Source organism: Apis florea, unplaced genomic scaffold, assembly GCF_048593485.1.
Source record: "Apis florea isolate Af1SG1 unplaced genomic scaffold, ASM4859348v1 contig_2492_pilon, whole genome shotgun sequence".
Classification (NCBI taxonomy): Eukaryota; Metazoa; Arthropoda; class Insecta; order Hymenoptera; family Apidae; genus Apis; species Apis florea.
In genome coordinates this window covers 228,482-245,867 of record NW_028256593.1, presented here as the reverse complement: position 1 = coordinate 245,867, position 17,386 = coordinate 228,482, and the positions used below count along the sequence as shown (strand labels likewise).

The 17,386-nt window shown below is 21.7% G+C and overlaps 1 protein-coding gene across 2 annotated transcripts; it reads left to right on the top strand.

The window, feature by feature from the left end:
* The first annotated feature begins 3,277 nt into the window (after window positions 1–3,277).
* LOC100863568 (uncharacterized) lies at window positions 3,278–17,226 on the top strand. Of its 2 annotated transcripts, XM_003693238.4 has the most exons (25): window positions 3,279–3,424; window positions 9,693–9,742; window positions 9,816–9,996; window positions 10,090–10,221; window positions 10,300–10,456; window positions 10,734–10,950; window positions 11,067–11,287; window positions 11,355–11,457; window positions 12,222–12,349; window positions 12,428–12,550; window positions 12,635–12,802; window positions 12,880–13,161; window positions 13,297–13,401; window positions 13,485–13,698; window positions 13,905–14,088; window positions 14,163–14,459; window positions 14,591–14,673; window positions 14,768–14,961; window positions 15,034–15,192; window positions 15,254–15,382; window positions 16,065–16,195; window positions 16,273–16,525; window positions 16,609–16,705; window positions 16,832–16,942; window positions 17,033–17,226. In XM_003693238.4, the coding sequence occupies exons 1-25, from the start codon at window positions 3,399–3,401 to the stop codon at window positions 17,098–17,100; spliced, it is 3,813 nt and encodes a 1,270-aa protein (XP_003693286.1). In that variant the 5' UTR covers window positions 3,279–3,398; the 3' UTR covers window positions 17,101–17,226. The 2 variants fall into 2 exon arrangements, with proteins under 2 accessions (XP_031772127.1, XP_003693286.1); XM_031916267.2 differs by lacking the exon at window positions 15,254–15,382 and having other exon boundaries at window positions 3,278–3,424.
* The last annotated feature ends 160 nt before the right edge of the window (window positions 17,227–17,386 follow it).

The following is a 17,386-nucleotide window of genomic DNA, read 5'->3' as shown; positions in this document are numbered from 1 at the left end:
CGAGTTGCAATTAACAATGATTTATAGATTTTCGCTTTATTTGAAAAATTTCAAGCACTCTAAAGCATCCTGGTAAGATTTTTCAAATTTTTATAAACTTCGATGAAACATTCCCATTAAATGTTAAACTTAAAATAATACTTAAAATTTTATTTGCAAGTAAGTAAAATGTAGCTGTTTCCAGCGCAGCAGGAACTCTTTGATCAAGATTGGAATATTGGTTATAATTGCAGAAGAAAGAAAATGTGAATCGTTGAAAATATGAGAAAGTATAGTTCAAAATATTGGACTTTAAAAGATCAGGAGTGCATAAATATTACACTTACAATTGGATTGTATAAGATTAAAAATATTCAAAATGTTAAAGTATCAATATAATAAATGACCTAAATCTTCAAACAATCTCTTTTGAACAATGAGCAATGATTTCCAATTCTCCAAATATTGTTTTAGGAATTCATGCATTCCTGATACGAAGTCCATGTCTGCGACTTATTTAGCTTAGCTTTTTCGTATAATATGGTTCTAGGAGTTGGCAGAAATAATGGCCATAGGAGACTAGATCATACAATACATGTTCAATTAATGATTATAGATCATGTGAGAAAAAATTGATCACCATTAAGTTTAAGAAAACAATTTTTGCGTTTCGTATAATTTCAAAAACTTTTTTCTATAAATATATTAGAAATAATGTTATTATTTTTGAGAAATAAAAAGGAGATTCGAAATAATAAGATTTTATTTTTAGAAAAAAAAAATTCAAACAACACAATAGAAAAATTTTTTCACGATTATTTTCTTAATTCTTAATTTTCAAGAGAAGAAGAAAAAGAAATATTTGTATAAAAAAGAAATATATTAACTATAAAAAAATTTAATATATATTATAATATAATTATAACTAATAAAGAAATTTTTGAACAGTAAAAACAAAAGATCTAAAGAATTTAAAATTAATGAGATTTCAGTTCATGCAAAAAAAAAAAAAAATAGAAAACATGATAATATAGAAACTCATTATTTTGGATTTGTACAAAATTGTTCAAAAATTGTACTATATCATCAATGGAGTAAAGAAAGAAAAAATATTCTTTTTTTTTTCTAGGTTTGAAAACAACGAAAAAATCGATCTTTTCATACATAAGTCTCGATTAAATGATTGTTCAAGGAAATTTAGAACAATATTTTATATTCTAAAACAAATCTTTGTATAAACTTATTGGTGATCAAGTATAACAGGACAATATTACATATACATATATAACACATATTTTATCGAAAATTATAGTAGTAGTGATCTATCTAAATCTCCTTTGTCTAAGCTAGCGAAAGATAATATAATTTTTAGAGAGAAAGATAGAAGTAGAGAGAGAGGGGGGGAGGAGAGAGAGAGAGAGAGGAAGAGAAGAAACGAACATTGTATCAATATTTTTCATCGATCAGCTATTAACACGTTCAGTGTTAAAGAAGAATTCAATCTACTAGCTTCTTCTTTTTTACAATATATTAACTTCATAGAGCAAATATTGTATACATTATTAATAATTACTGAAAAGGGTCCACTAATGTTCTGATTTACAATTGATAGAGTGGATACGTAGCTCAAAATGATACTCAAATACTATGTAAATTATACATTCAGTAAAAATATAGCACTATTTTCTTTTATACTAATAACTTATTATCATCATCATCATCATCATCATTATCATCATCATCATCATCATCATCATCATCATCATCATCATCATCATCATCATCATCATCATCATCATCATCATCATCATCATCATCATCATTATTATCGTTACTATTATTATTATTATTATTATTATTATTATTATTATTATTATTATTATTATTATTATTATTATTATTATTATTATTATTATTATTATTATTATTATTATTATTATTGTTATTATTAATCCAGTTATTTTGAGCAACGTAATAGATAATAAATGTTGTATATTTTATTTTTAGCATTTATTTGTTAGATAAAATGGTAAACGATAAAATTTCAAGAAAACAATAGTTAAACTTATTGTTTATTAATTCTATATCTTATTAATTTTTAAGTCTACAGCTTATTCCTAAACAAGAATAAAAATCTATTCAAAATTATTGTAAATATATTTAGATATTTAGTTAGATGAAATGTACATATCATTAATTTCTTCTTATTAACTCCATTCTATGCGATTGTGAATTAATGTTTAATAATTATAAAATTTAAATTGTTTATTATAAAGTAGTGAAAATTTAATTAGTAGACACTGAACGTGTTAAAAGTATTATCCTGGAGAAACCTGTGTTAAGTCGCTAGCTTTTAGCGTAAATATTTTGTTTAAAGAGAAAGTAATGAGAGAGAGAGAGAGAGAGAGAGAGAGAGAGAGAGAGAGAGAGAGAGAGAGAGAGAGAGAGAGAGAGAGAGAGAGAGAGAGAAATGAAAAATTGAATGAGCTCGACCGAATCAGTATATCGGTAACAAATTAGAGAATCTATAAATACATGGAGAAAACGCGCTATTTTTTCTGATTATCTTGATGAAAAATTCTAGTATACCATATTATATATCTTGTTTTTTCTCTTTTATCTTCTGTTAAAAAAGTCTCTCTTTAAACATAGTCACAATTCACCTGCGTTAATTCAAAGAGAAAGTATATATCGAGTAAAACATATGTGAGCTATTATTATTTATGGTTAATTTGTATTAATTGTCATTAATATCATTATGCGCTATACGATGTTGTAAACGATTATTATGTAACGCATGAATGACGTTTAATAGAGTATTTATTGAAATTATCACTCGTGTCTATTCTTCAACCATAAGAAGTACTTATTTATTTTCATATAATCAAATATTAATTTAAGTTTGATCAATTTTTCTAAACTTTTCAAAATTTATAAATAAATTTTAAATATTGAAAATATGATATTAATAAAATTTATATAATAGTTTTGAAATTATTATCATTTAACTAATAATAAAAAGATATCAAATTACTTTTAATCAATGAAATAATAAAGAATATTCTTAATCTATAAAAATTATATGAAGGATGTAAGTAAATTAAAAATAAATAATTTATGAAATAACATTAAAAAAATATTAAGAAAAGAAAATTATAAAAATTAGAAAAATTAAATAATAAAATTTAGAAAAATTAGATTTATATAAAATAAGATAAACATGAAAATAATTTTATTTTGTAATTATTTTCTTACAGATAGTGGGAGACTTACGTTGTAGAAACGCACACAATTGCATTAAAACTGAATAAGATAACTTCAATTAACGTTCTAACGATGTACGATGATTATATCGTATGCCATTCCCAAGAACGGTTCGACTTTTACTTGCGATTCTTGCTTTGTAACATTTGTAAAAGATGATCTCCGCTCAGGAAAATATTAGGTATGTTATTTCATTGTTTTCTATTACAATAATTATGTTAATATGTAATAATATTATTATTAATTATTGCTAAAAATTTTATAAAAGAATATTTTTTTTTTTTTTTATGTAACTTTATATTCAATAGTCATAACGAGAAATTTATTGTTTAATATATTGAATGCATTATTTAGTATTGCTATTTCATTCATTTTTTTTTAACTTACAATGTTGTTTCTTTGAGTTTCTTTGTAAATTGAATTATTTAATTTTGATTATAAAAGAAAAACGTAGTGTTTAATTTCAAAAATAAATAAACATAACTTTGGGGCAAAAATGAATTTAGAAGTTTTCTTGTGTGTTTCTTTGTAAAGTGAAAGTTAATTGTTATTCAATTAAAAAAAATGTCTAGTCAATTATGTTGAAATTTAATGGAATGTTGTATACGATTAAAAAAAAAATTAATTTAGATAAAGAAATAAAATATCAAGAATATAGATTTATATAAATTTGAATAAATAAGCATACTCAATTAAATTTCGATAATAAAATTTTACTTACTATACTATTGCTATTTATTATACTATATACTATTACTATACCATATATATAATACATAACTATGAAAATATTTTTTATATATTTCTTTTAATAAATAATACTACTAGTATTACTAAAAGTATTATTATAATATTAAACCTATTTATTGTAAAAAATAACTTTGTTAAAGTCTTTACTTAGAGTTTTAAAGGTTATAAATTTTTTATGCAAGTAAATATTTCTTTTTATTATATACTTAGCTATTAAAATATTTTTATTTTAAAAGTTCATAGAAAAAAATTAAAAATTAAAAATATTTACAAAAATTTGTAAAATTTCACGAGAGTACAAAAATGCAGAATTAAAGAAATATTTAATATTGAAAAATTAAAGGCAAAAGAAATATGTTTATTTTTTGCTGATTGGTAATAAAATATTATTTGATTATATTTATATAATTATATAATTATATAATATTAATATTATAATATACATTCCTAAGTATTTTTATAATTGCATCAGGACTATAGAATTATAGAATTAATTAATCATTCTTTTGTTAAATCATTTTATAATTTTGCAATATTCCATCATAAATTGTCATTAAAAACATTTTGTTGTTTATTTTGTATTAATTTTTTTATTTTATATATATATTTTTTTAATTTATATTTAATTTATATTTATCTATATAGCTATTTTCATTTATTTATTTAAACTCGTTCATAAAATAAAAGATTCGAAAAAAAGTGAAAGATAAAAAGAAAATCATAAATCTTTATATATTTTTGACATTTTAATCCACTCATTTCATGTTTAATTCACTTATTTTGAAAATTTTTAGTTAATTAATTTCTTATTGTTGATATATAATGTAGAATTATTAATAATGTAGAAATATTGTATATCTTAATGAAATTATTATTAAAATTAAATATTTCTTGTAAATTCATATTTATTAAAATATCACGTTTTTACATTGGTGGATTTAAAATTTAAAAATTAATCATTTAAAGATTCATGAAAAAAACATATATTTTGAATATACTTCGATATTAATTTATAAGAATAAAGAATGATAATAAAGAAAAATAATAAAGATAAAATAAGATTTTATTTAGAAATTTAATATCTTCCATAGAGTTCAATATTATTTTAAAGTCAAATTGTAATTATGATATGTTCCTATCGATATTATGTCTCTATCGATATATATAATTTTTATTTAAAACATTTTTTCATTCCTACTTATATAAATAATCACATGTAAATAAACATGGACATATTGTATGTTTATAACAAACTTTTTTTTTAGATTTCAATTGTATATATAATTATATATAATATACAAAAATAAATAAATAATAATTAATATAATAATAATGTAAGCATATTATATGTTATAATAGTTTAAGCATAATAAATATAGTAATAATTATAGTACAATGATATATCAAATTTCGCTATATTTCAATTTTTTTTATTTTTTATCATATGAAATTATTTAAATATAAATAAAATAATTAAAATATTGACTTTATAATAATAAATAGATATTAAAGTCATTCAAGCAAATGTGTTAAATATTTATAATTTTCAAATTCTTATGAATTTGTGCTGCGTTTTATATAATTAATTCGCATGCAATACAATTATATTTAAAGAAATTTATGTATTTGTGTATACTTATATAATTTTTTGTATAATATATAATGATTACTTAATGAATGTTATAAAATAGACAGCTTTTTTTAATCATATTCCATATATATATCTTTCAAGAAAAATGTGTTGGTATTGTTATCTAGCAAAATAGTATGTTATTTAGCATAATGCTTGAAAAAAATATATATATAAATGATTCACTACTTTTTAAAATTGATAATTATTAAGACCGATTATCATTCATGAAGTTGAATAACATTATACAACATTATTTTTTAACTATTGTGTTTATTATATATTGTTTTTTGTTAGCAATATCGAAATTAGTAAGAATAAAGCTAAAAACATACACAATACAATCTACTTAAAAAAATAAGTCAATTAAAATAAATATGACAGTTTAAAAAATTAAAATAAAATAAAAATTGAAAAATGGAAAAAATTAATTCTTAGTAGAAAAAAAATTGAAATATTATTTATTAATATTTTTTAAAATATTTATATTACAAAATTTATTTGTTGTTATTTATATATTGTACTACTATTATTTTATATAACTTTACAATATTTTCATTTTAATATTTTAAAGTCTTATTAATTAACAATAGAAAAAATTTATATTTTAAAAAAAGATGTAAATCATGGTTTTCCTAAAAAGTTCATCAATGCTTTATTAATGCAAATACAAATTTTCTTATTTAAAATAATTGAAACATTTAATTATCTATAAATTAAAAATTGATTATGTTTATCATTTGTCTAAATCGAATAAAATTTTTTTTAAAATCGTCGACTTTTTTGTTTAAACATTAATGATTTTATAATTTGTCATTGCCAATTCATTTAATAATTATTTCATCTTTATAAGATTACAAGATTATAAGATTTATAAAGTTATTGAAATTGATTATAATCCATTGTGATGTCAATTAATGATAGAATAAAAATAAATATTTATTATTTAAATTGTGTGCAAACATCAATAACCTAAAAAACTCTGGAAAAAGGAGGAGGATCTTGAAAGATATATTCTTTACAATAAATAGATCGTGCATATAAAATACTTTTAGAAATATTACAATATTAAAATATTACAATTGAAAGAAATACAATTGAAATACACATGTATTTAAATAATTTTACTTAAAAAGAGTAATTGATATATTTCACATGCGAAACTTGAAGATATTCTTTATTTTGTTCAAATGAAGTTACAACTATTACCGATATTATTCAAAACAAGTTGCATTCTGTTTGTATTATTTATTCTCTTTATTAAAATTATTCTTATTAAAAATATGCAAATATATTTAAAGATAAAATTCTTAAAAGTTTCTTGCAAGAATTTTTTTTTTTTACAAATAGCTTTGTAATAAAAGCATCTATACGAGAATAATTTTACTTTCAACATAGTATCTAAAAAATTAAAATTTATGTTACTTATATAGAAAATTCACATAATAATTTAAAATTTTAATGCCAAATGCACTTCTAATATAATTATCATTCATCATCATATAATATATAATATCAGTTGATAATATAAATTGATATTAGATTATACAGTTGATGATGAATAAATATATTATAAATAAAATAGGTTTTTTTTATGATATATTTTTTTTTATGTTATACAAATGCAGATTAGACTAAACCAATATTATGAATAATAAAAATAACATTATAAATAATAAAGTATGTTATATAAACAATGAAATTTATATTTTTTATAGAAACATAATTATAAAAATAATTATTGTTTTTACCTATATCTACAGAATAAGACACAATATTATAATTTTTTTTGAAATTAATACAGATTAGATTAATTAGATGATCTTTTATATTTGACAGATTTTTAAAATCAATTTAAGAAATAAAAAACGTTCCGATAAAAGAATTATATTAAATTTTTTTTTTTTTATGTAGAATCATTGCCCAATTATATATATACGATTATTATACTATTCTATAATATTTTTCGTATATATTATATTATATCGTACGTTATTATATTATATCTACAAATATAATTTGTTTGTTGATATTCATTTTAAAAACAAATTGACTTTTTTCCGTTTTTTATTTATTTATAATTTTTAACAAATAAAATCTAAAACTATCAGATTCAGACTTTCAGATTTATTAGGATTATAGATAAAAAGTTCTTGTTCTTGTTTTTTTTTGTTTTTTGATTAATTTTATATTAGCTATGATTAATTATTATCAAATACATAAAAATAAATTAAAAATTCACAAACGAACTTTCAAATTTCGTTTCAAAATTATTAAATTAAATAATAATAAAATTAGTAAAATTATTAAAATTGGTTAAACAAATCTTTTGTAAATATTCCATTTCGAAATTTAGAAACATTGTAGAATTGTATACAAATAAAATAAAACTTATTTCTAATGTTTATATATGTTTATTTTGATAAGAAAGTCAATTTCATAATTTTAAATAATATATGTATCTATTATTACAATTGCTATGGAAATAAAAAAATTAAGAAAAGAGCTGAAATTGAATTAAATTAGATTTACGATTTACATATATTTTTCATTAGGTACTTGAGAGATACTGTTATAAAACAAATAATTGAAAAATCATTATCAAAATATTCTATTTCAAATAGTTTTATGATTGGATGTATTCCTTTATCATTAAAAAAAGGAAAATTATTGATTATATAGAAAAGCCACTTAACTTTAAGTATTCCAGTATCAAACTATCACTATTAAATATTCTAGATCAATTTTGATGTTATGCAAGATTTGAAATTGCATAGTAATGTATGTAATTTCCATTCATTAAGCATATTTTTATGTGTCATCTCTTTGCAATACATTTTTTTTTTTGCATATTCATTTGATTGTACATTTTGATAAATATCGTGCACTTATTTTTTTATCGTTTATGCTTAACATTATATGCATTTAATTAATATACAATTATTCATTATTATATAATTTTATTTTAAATTTTTATTTTTATTTTATTAAATATTATTTGTATTACAATTTTTAAGTAAGAGTAATACGTTACATTATAAGATAAATAATCTTCATTTTGTATTAAAAATTTCTTTTCGAAAATTATTTATAATTTTATCGAAACAATAATGTAAAATCACTTTAATCGATTATAATGAATTTAAAATACTTTTTATGCTTGAAAAAAATCATCAGATTACAAGATAAAAACAAAGATATTCCCATCTTTCATTCACTGATATATTATATTAAATCTTATTTGTAGATAAATCACTTCCGGTTAATATATATGTTTATTTTTATGAATATCCATTCAATTAAATTTACATTTTTTCCAAGGAAATTTTTTTTACTTATATATATATATATATATAATTAAGAATAAACTTGAATATATTTTTATATATAATATACTGCATACTGTTCGTTTTTTTTAGTATGAGTAATAATATTTTTAAAGTCGAATTATTTAGAAATAAATCATAAACTAAATTTCTTAAAGAAAAATAATGCATCAGAAGAAGAATCATTTTTTATATTTCAATCTCTGTAGACAAATATTAAATTTAGTTTTATGTACTTAAAAAATGTAATGTACGTTCAAATTATTTTTTCATTTATTATCAAATTCAAATTTAAGTCAAGTCTTAAATCAGTCGTAAATCGAATATATATATTATATTTTATTATATTTATATTAATGTAATTGAATGTAAATAATTATTTTAAATGTTAACTATAAAATAATGAATATGATTTTATGAATTCGTATGAACTTAAATATATTTAAAATAATTAATTTGAAAAGCAATCTTATTATCAATAAATATATAGTATAATTTGAATAAATAATTTTTAATATTCGATTAAAATATTTTCAATTCTTTTGCATTATCTCGAATTATTTTTGAATTATTTTTTACCAAGATCTTTATTTGATTATAATCTATTACTTTTTGCCTAATAAAATATAATTATTGATAAGAAAATTTTATCATGAAATCTCGCATCGAAATTTTTAATTGTTTATAAAAAATAAATATATATATATCTTGATTTATCGCAATAATTATTTTAATTATTTCAGGGATTCTAAAAACACTATAGAATTCATCATCAATGAACAAAGTTACATTGGTTTGTATTTATTAATTATAATAATCGAAAAATAAAATAGTAACAATTCAATAATTATAACTATTTTTTTCAGTAAAAGAAGATATTCCGCCTGATACTACTCTGAATATCTTTATTAGAGATTATGCTAAACTACGAGGAACTAAAGCTATGTGTCTCGAAGGAGGTTGTGGTGCATGTATTGTGTCAGTAAAAGTTAAGGATGAAGATATATCTGTGAATTCTTGTTTAGTACCAATTCTTATTTGCAATGGGTAAGTTTAAGAACTAAATAATTTACTGAATTTATTATATTTATATCACTGATATTTCAAATTATTTAATTTTATTTCATTTTTACATCATAGATGGGTCATAAAAACAATTGAGGGTTTGGGTAATAAGAAAAATGGTTATCATACTTTACAAACAGGATTAGCAGGAAAAAATGGTTCTCAATGTGGTTTTTGCTCACCGGGAATGGTAATGAATATGTACAGGTATATATATAATTTGTATTTATATTTTCTTTTAATAAAAATCTCATAAATAAATTTAATAAATTTCATATTTTTTAGTCTCTTAAAAAAAAAAAATTTGACAATGAAACAAATAGAAAATTCCTTTGGAAGTAATATATGTCGTTGTACTGGTTATCGACCGATTCTAGATACATTTAAAGCATTCGCCAATGATGCTGAGGAAAATCTCGTTAAAGATATTCAAGATATTGAAGTATGTCAAGCAAGATGTTAACATTAAATAATATCATATTATTTGAGCTATATTTGAAATTTTAATAATAATTCAATTAAATAATTTTTCTTAGTCACTTTCTTAAATATTAGATTTTATTAATATTAGAGATAATTATTTTATTTATTCAAAAAGATATTTTATTCAATATTAGTCATTATTTATTTATATTTTTGTTATATTCTGTTATATTTTGTTATATTCTGAATCTTTTATTGAAAAATAGTTCTGTATAATAAAAACTTTTTTTATCTAGGAACTATTTAATGTAAAAACTTGTAAAAGAATTAATGCATTGCATGAAAATAGTTGTAATTGTTGTTGCACAGTCATTCAGAAGACAGAACATAAAATTGATATGAAATTGGATAATAGTGAGTTTCATAAAATTCTATCAATTGATGATTTGTTCGCATTATTTCAAAAGAATTCAAATGCGAGCTATATTCTACATGGTGGCAATACTGCACATGGTATATATACAATAATTAATAATAATTTATATTAATTTATATTAATTTTATATTATTAAGTTCTATTTATTACATAAATAATATGTAACATATTTTTCTTTTTTCTTTACTTGTAGGTGTATATCGATCGAAAATACCAGATATAATCATTGATATAAATGATATATCTGATTTGCGTAATATAAGAAAAGATAATGATACTTTAACTATTGGAGGCAATGTCTCCCTTACTGTTGCGATGGAAACTTTTGAAAAATATTCAAAAGAACCAGGATTTAAATATTTACAGTATTTGGCTAAACATATTGATTTAATTGCTAGTGTTCCTGTGAGGAATGTAAGTAAATCCAATTAAGTATATATAATAAATATAAAACAAATAAATAAAAAATTTAATATTACAGATTGGATCTATAGCAGGAAATTTAATGATTAAATATGAGCATCAAGAGTTTCCATCAGACTTATTTCTAATTTTGGAAACTGCAGGGGCACAATTGCATATAGGTAAATAAAAAATTCAAATAAAAATATTTTAAATATGTTAAGACTCGGGCTCGTGAAATGGTCCTGCTTTATTTTCAACAGTTCGAATATCTGCCAACAATCTAACAGTAATTTATGAGCGGGCATGGTTTTCGTAACGTTTTCCAGATCTTAGTTTGAACAGATATCATAGCGATCACTTCACGAGCTGTATTTGCACGTCATGTGAAGGACTATCGTGTAAGCAAGAGCAAAGATCGTGATTCCCACGCACTGCGGTGCGATCTCGCGAGGGCCCATCCTTTGACGATGATTGGTCCCTCTAACCCCTCTCTGTGTGCATTTTCACGAAATGCAAGGATTGGAGGAAAAACTAAGACTTGCGGTTTGTGTAGAATTAGAGTAGGCAGAGAAGACGGTAGTCAAATTAAAATAAACATAGAAGACGGAAGTCGAATTAGAACAAGCGAAAGAAAACGGTAGTTGAATTAAAGCAGGCAGAGAAAATGGTAATCGAATTAGAGCAAGCAGAGAAGACAGTAATCGAATTAGAATGGACATAGAAGACAGATAGATTTCGGCGACGATACAGTTTATCAAAGCACACAGTTAGCCGCAAAGAGTTAAAGTATCACCATTCCTACGGTAGTAAGTGGTCCTTCGAGTAGTAATATCAGTTTATCATCCCATTTATGCAATATTCAAAGTCATACATGCTTGCGCCTTTAACAAAATATTTAGAATATTTAAAATGTTATGTAAATTGAATATTTTCATTTTTTTAGTGGAAGCTGGTGGCAAGAAAACTGCCATGACATTACTTGAATTTTTAAATTGTAACATGAAACACAAAATTATATACAGTATAATATTGTCGGCTCTTGGTGAGGAATATGAATACAGATCTTATAAAGTATATATTTTTTATATCAATATTTTATGTAATTGAATTGCCTAGAATAATAATTTTCATCAAAGAAATTAAATTTAGATAATGCCGCGATCACAAAATGCTCACGCCGCTGTAAATGCAGCATTTTTGTTTAAATTGGATGGAACTGGAAAAGTATTGGAGAAGCCAAACATTATCATAGGTGGAATAAACAAAAATTTTGTGAGTAAAAACTAAATGTAACAAAAATAAATTGGAAGGTTTAAATAAATAGATTTAAGAAAAAAATTAAATTAATTTTTCCAGCTGCATGCATCAAAAACTGAAAATTTTTTGTTCGAGAAATTCATCTTTGAGGAGAATATAGTTAAACAAGCTTTGGATATATTAGATGCAGAAATACAACCTGATTATGTTTTGCCTGATTATTCTCCAAAATTTAGAAAAATACTTGCAGAAGGACTTTTTTACAAAGTTTGTATTTTTGGATAAGAAATTATTTAAATTTCTAGTATAATTAAATTATTTATACGAAACATATTCTTTTATAGTTTATTTTAAGTATTAAACCAGAAAATGTGAATCCAACAATCCGCAGTGGTGGATCTATTTTAGAACGTGGATTGTCTTCTGGAAAACAAAATTACGATACAAATAAATATCTATGGCCTTTGAATCAGCCTTTGCCAAAAATGGAAGCTATATGTCAAACATCGGGTGAAGCATATTATACAAATGATTTTCCACCATTTCCAAATGAAGTTTTTTGTGCTTTTGTTCTTACTACAGTAGCTAATGGAAAAATAAAGAACATTGATGCTTCTGAAGCATTGGTATTTTTATTAAATTTAAATAAATTTAAACATTTTGCAAATTTTAATATTTTTAAATTATTAATTTTTAATTTTAAATTTATAATATTTACTATATTTTTCTTGTTTTGAATAAATTTGAATATATTTTTCTAGAAAATGAAAGGAGTAATAGCATTCTATACAGCGAAAGATATTCCAGGAAAAAATTTATTTATACCAGCAAATGCTCAACTATTATTCTTGAATTTTGATGAAGTAGTACGTTAGATCATTAAAAAAATATGTTATTTAAAATTTAATATCTAAAATTTATAACTTATCTTAATTTTTTATATTTTAAGCTTTTTGTAGATAAAAATATTGAATATGCCGGACAGCCAATCGGAGTAATTGTTGCTACAACTTTTACAATTGCTAATCAAGCAGCACAAATAGTAAATGTTTCCTATATTGATTTCATACCAGAAAAAATATTATTGACAATTGAAGATGTACTTGCATTGAATGATAATACCAGAGTATATGAATCAGCTAGCTCCACTGCACAGACCAAAGGTACAAACATAATATTTCTTGGATAAATTTTATATAAAGTGGTTTCATTTCACAATTATTCATTCATATACTATTGCAATTTTATAGAACTAAAATTTTTATTATTTTTTATATTATAAATATAAATATATTATTATTCTAAATTTATATTGTTTTTTTATTAAATTTATATTATTTTTTTAACTCATTAAATTTAAATATCATAGGAAATGATGTGAAACATACAATAAAAGGAACATTTAGAAACGGAAATCAATATCATTTTACTATGGAAACTCAAACATGTGTTTGTGTGCCAATAGAGGATGGAATAGATGTTTTTGCTGCAACTCAATGGATGGATTTGACTCAAATAGCCATAGCTCAATGTCTTGATATAAAGAATAATAGGTAATATATACAAAATACAAAGTTGAATTTATTTAATTTATTGTTTTTTAAAGTTATTAATTTTAATTTTACAGTATTAACATTAATGTGAAGAGATTAGGAGGTGCTTATGGTGCAAAGATATCTCGTGCTACACAAATTGCTTGTGCTTGTGCTTTAGTATGCTATAAATTAAATCGACCAGTTAGATTCATTATGTCGATAGAAAGCAATATGCTCGCTATAGGAAAACGATATGATACTCGTCAGGAATATGAAATTGGCGTAAATGATAACGGTCAAATTCAATATTTGAATTCAAAACATTGGGGCAATAGTGGTTGCAGTTTTAACGAATTTCATGCTCCTACAGTTGTAGAACAAATGAAAAAGTAAATAAACTATATATTATAAATATTATATATATTATAAATATATATTATAATTATTATATATTATAAATATATATTAATAATTAAGAAATTTTTTGATACATAGAAATTTTTCTTTATAAAAATTTTAGTTGTTATGATTACTCAACTTGGACTTATCAAGGTTTTGAAGTTAAAACTGACTTGCCTTCCAACACTTTTTGTCGAGCTCCAGGTATTTCTAATCAATATAATGAAAAGGAATAATTCTTCTAAAATTAAAATTTAATTTAATTTTTTAATTTTATTTTAATTTTTTTTTTTTTTAGGTTCAACAGAAGGTATAGCTATAATAGAAAACATAATGGAACACATAGCAAAAACTGTTGGAAAAGATCCATTAGAGGTTAGATATGCAAATATGATTGATGATCACAAAAAAGTATTACAGCCTATGATAGAAGAACTATGTCAGAATGCAGATTATGAAATCAGAAAAAAAGCTATAGATGTCTTTAATGCTGTAAGAATATTTAATTTTTTATTATAATTGTATTATATAAAATATTGATTATAATGAAATCTATATTTATAGGAAAATCGATGGAAGAAGAAAGGAATAAGTTTGATACCTATGATGTATCCTTTTATTACTTTTGGTCAGTTTCATGCATTAGTTTCGATTTATGCACGAGATGGCACAGTTTCTGTTACTCATGGAGGAATTGAGTGTGGTCAGGGAATTAATACTAAGGTATTAACAAATATAATTAAATCTTTTTATATAATAAAAAAAAAATTTTTTTTCATTATAGGTAGCTCAAGTAGCAGCATATACTTTAGGTATTGACTTATCATTGGTCACTGTAAAAGCAAGCAACAATTTAACATCTCCAAATAATATGGTTACTGGTGGTAGTGTTACTAGCGAGACTTGTGCATATGTAAACTTTGTTTAAATTTATTATCTTATTACCTTATATATATCATATATAATATATAGAAAATATGATCAATCTTCCAATTAGCTCTCTTTCATCTTAATAAGCTTGAAATATATTGTAAAAGATTTTATTTTGAATAATTTTTTTTTTAAGCATAATCAATGATTGACTTTAGGAGTTATTTGTAAAATTTTTTGATAATATTTTGAATTTTGTGTATATGTATCCATAACAATATATTTGTCAATATGTTATTACATAACTTTTATTGACAGTATGAACTACACAGAGCATAGAAAGATTCGCGTTCGTTTTGAACTGAATTTAATTTATTTATAGTGGAGTTGCTGGAACAAAACACAGATTAGAAAAAAGGACGAATTCCGTGCTAAACACTGATTTTATTAATGATTATTGATTTATTATTGATTATGAAAATGCTTCAGTGATTGGAATGTCACTAAATATATAGATAAAATTTAATACAATAGTTTTTTACAAAAGTTTTTTACGAATAATTTAATAATTAGAAAAAATATTTATATTTAACATAAAAGTTATTTAAGTTATAAAATAATATCTTTTAAAATATATTTCAAATTAATTAATATTGATGAGGAATATAATAAGCAAATTAATCGAAAATATTATATAATATTTAAAAATACACATATATTTTTAGGCAACTATGATGGCTTGCAAAGAACTAGTTCAGAGATTAGAACCTATTAAAAAAGAGTTGGAAAACTTTTCGTGGCAAAAATTAGTATTAACAGCGCACATAAGAGATGTTGATCTATGTGCGCGATACATGTATGTTTTATAATAATTTGTTAGCTAAATAAATTTTCTAATTAATATATTTATGAAACATATTCATATATATTTAGGTTTACTGTAAAAGATGATATAAAATCATATCCAATATATGGAGCAACTATAGCAGAAGTTGAGATTGATGTATTGACCGGACAACATATTATACATAGAGTAGATTTAATTGAGGATGTTGGAAGAAGTATGAATCCAGAATTGGATTTGGGACAAGTGGAAGGTGCTTTCATAATGGGTCTCGGATATTGGATACATGAACAGCTAATTTATGATCCGAAAACTGGTCAACTAACGAATTATAGAACTTGGGTGCCGTTTCTGAATTTGTCTAATTTAATATAACATATAAAAAAATTATTAAGTTGAAATTGAAAATATATATTTTTTTGCAGAATTATAAACCACCAGGTGCAAAGGACATTCCTGTCGATTTTCGAGTTTATTTCCGTAAAAATGGTACTAATTCATTAAGTGTTCTTCGTTCAAAAGGTAAAATTATATATTATAATTAAATAATTAAATTATATATTAAATTATAATTAATTGAAAGATAAAACTATTAATAGTAATTTTAATGCATTTAATTAATCTTAATAAGTTATTAAATAATCATAGCTACTGGTGAACCACCATTATGTATGAGTTATGCAATACCTATTGCAATTCATAATGCACTTAATTCAGCAAGAAAAAATGCTGGAAATAATGATGTATGGTATAATCGAGGTAGGAATGAAAAATACTTTCAGAAATTAATTATCTACTATTATTTTATTAATATGACCTATTCAATTTTATTAAAAATTTTTTTTTCAGAATATCCTCTTACAATAGAAAAAATTTTATTAAATAGTTTAACTACTAAAGAACAATTAGTACTTTAAAAATTTTCAATAAAACATTTAATAATTTTCTTTCTTTAATATCTATCATAAATTTGTTTATGATATCCAATATATATTTCAATTTATAATTATACATGAATATAATAAACAATTTTTGGACTAGAATGATTATTTATTCAATATTTATATTCCAGACATATACATAGCATTAATACAATTTTAAAAAATATTTTTAAAATTAATATATATAATATATTAAAATTAATAAATTAATAAATTAAATAAATTAAAAGAGTTCATCCATGTTATATAAATTTATATAACA

Bases quoted from the DNA above. Each gene is read 5' to 3' on its own strand.
- LOC100863568 (XM_003693238.4), top strand. From the start codon at position 3,399: ATGATCTCCGCTCAGGAAAATATTAG. The intron at 10,222-10,299 runs GTATATATATAA...CATATTTTTTAG, and splicing joins ATGGTAATGAATATGTACAG to TCTCTTAAAAAAAAAAAATT. The intron at 10,457-10,733 runs GTATGTCAAGCA...TTTTTTATCTAG, and splicing joins AAGATATTCAAGATATTGAA to GAACTATTTAATGTAAAAAC.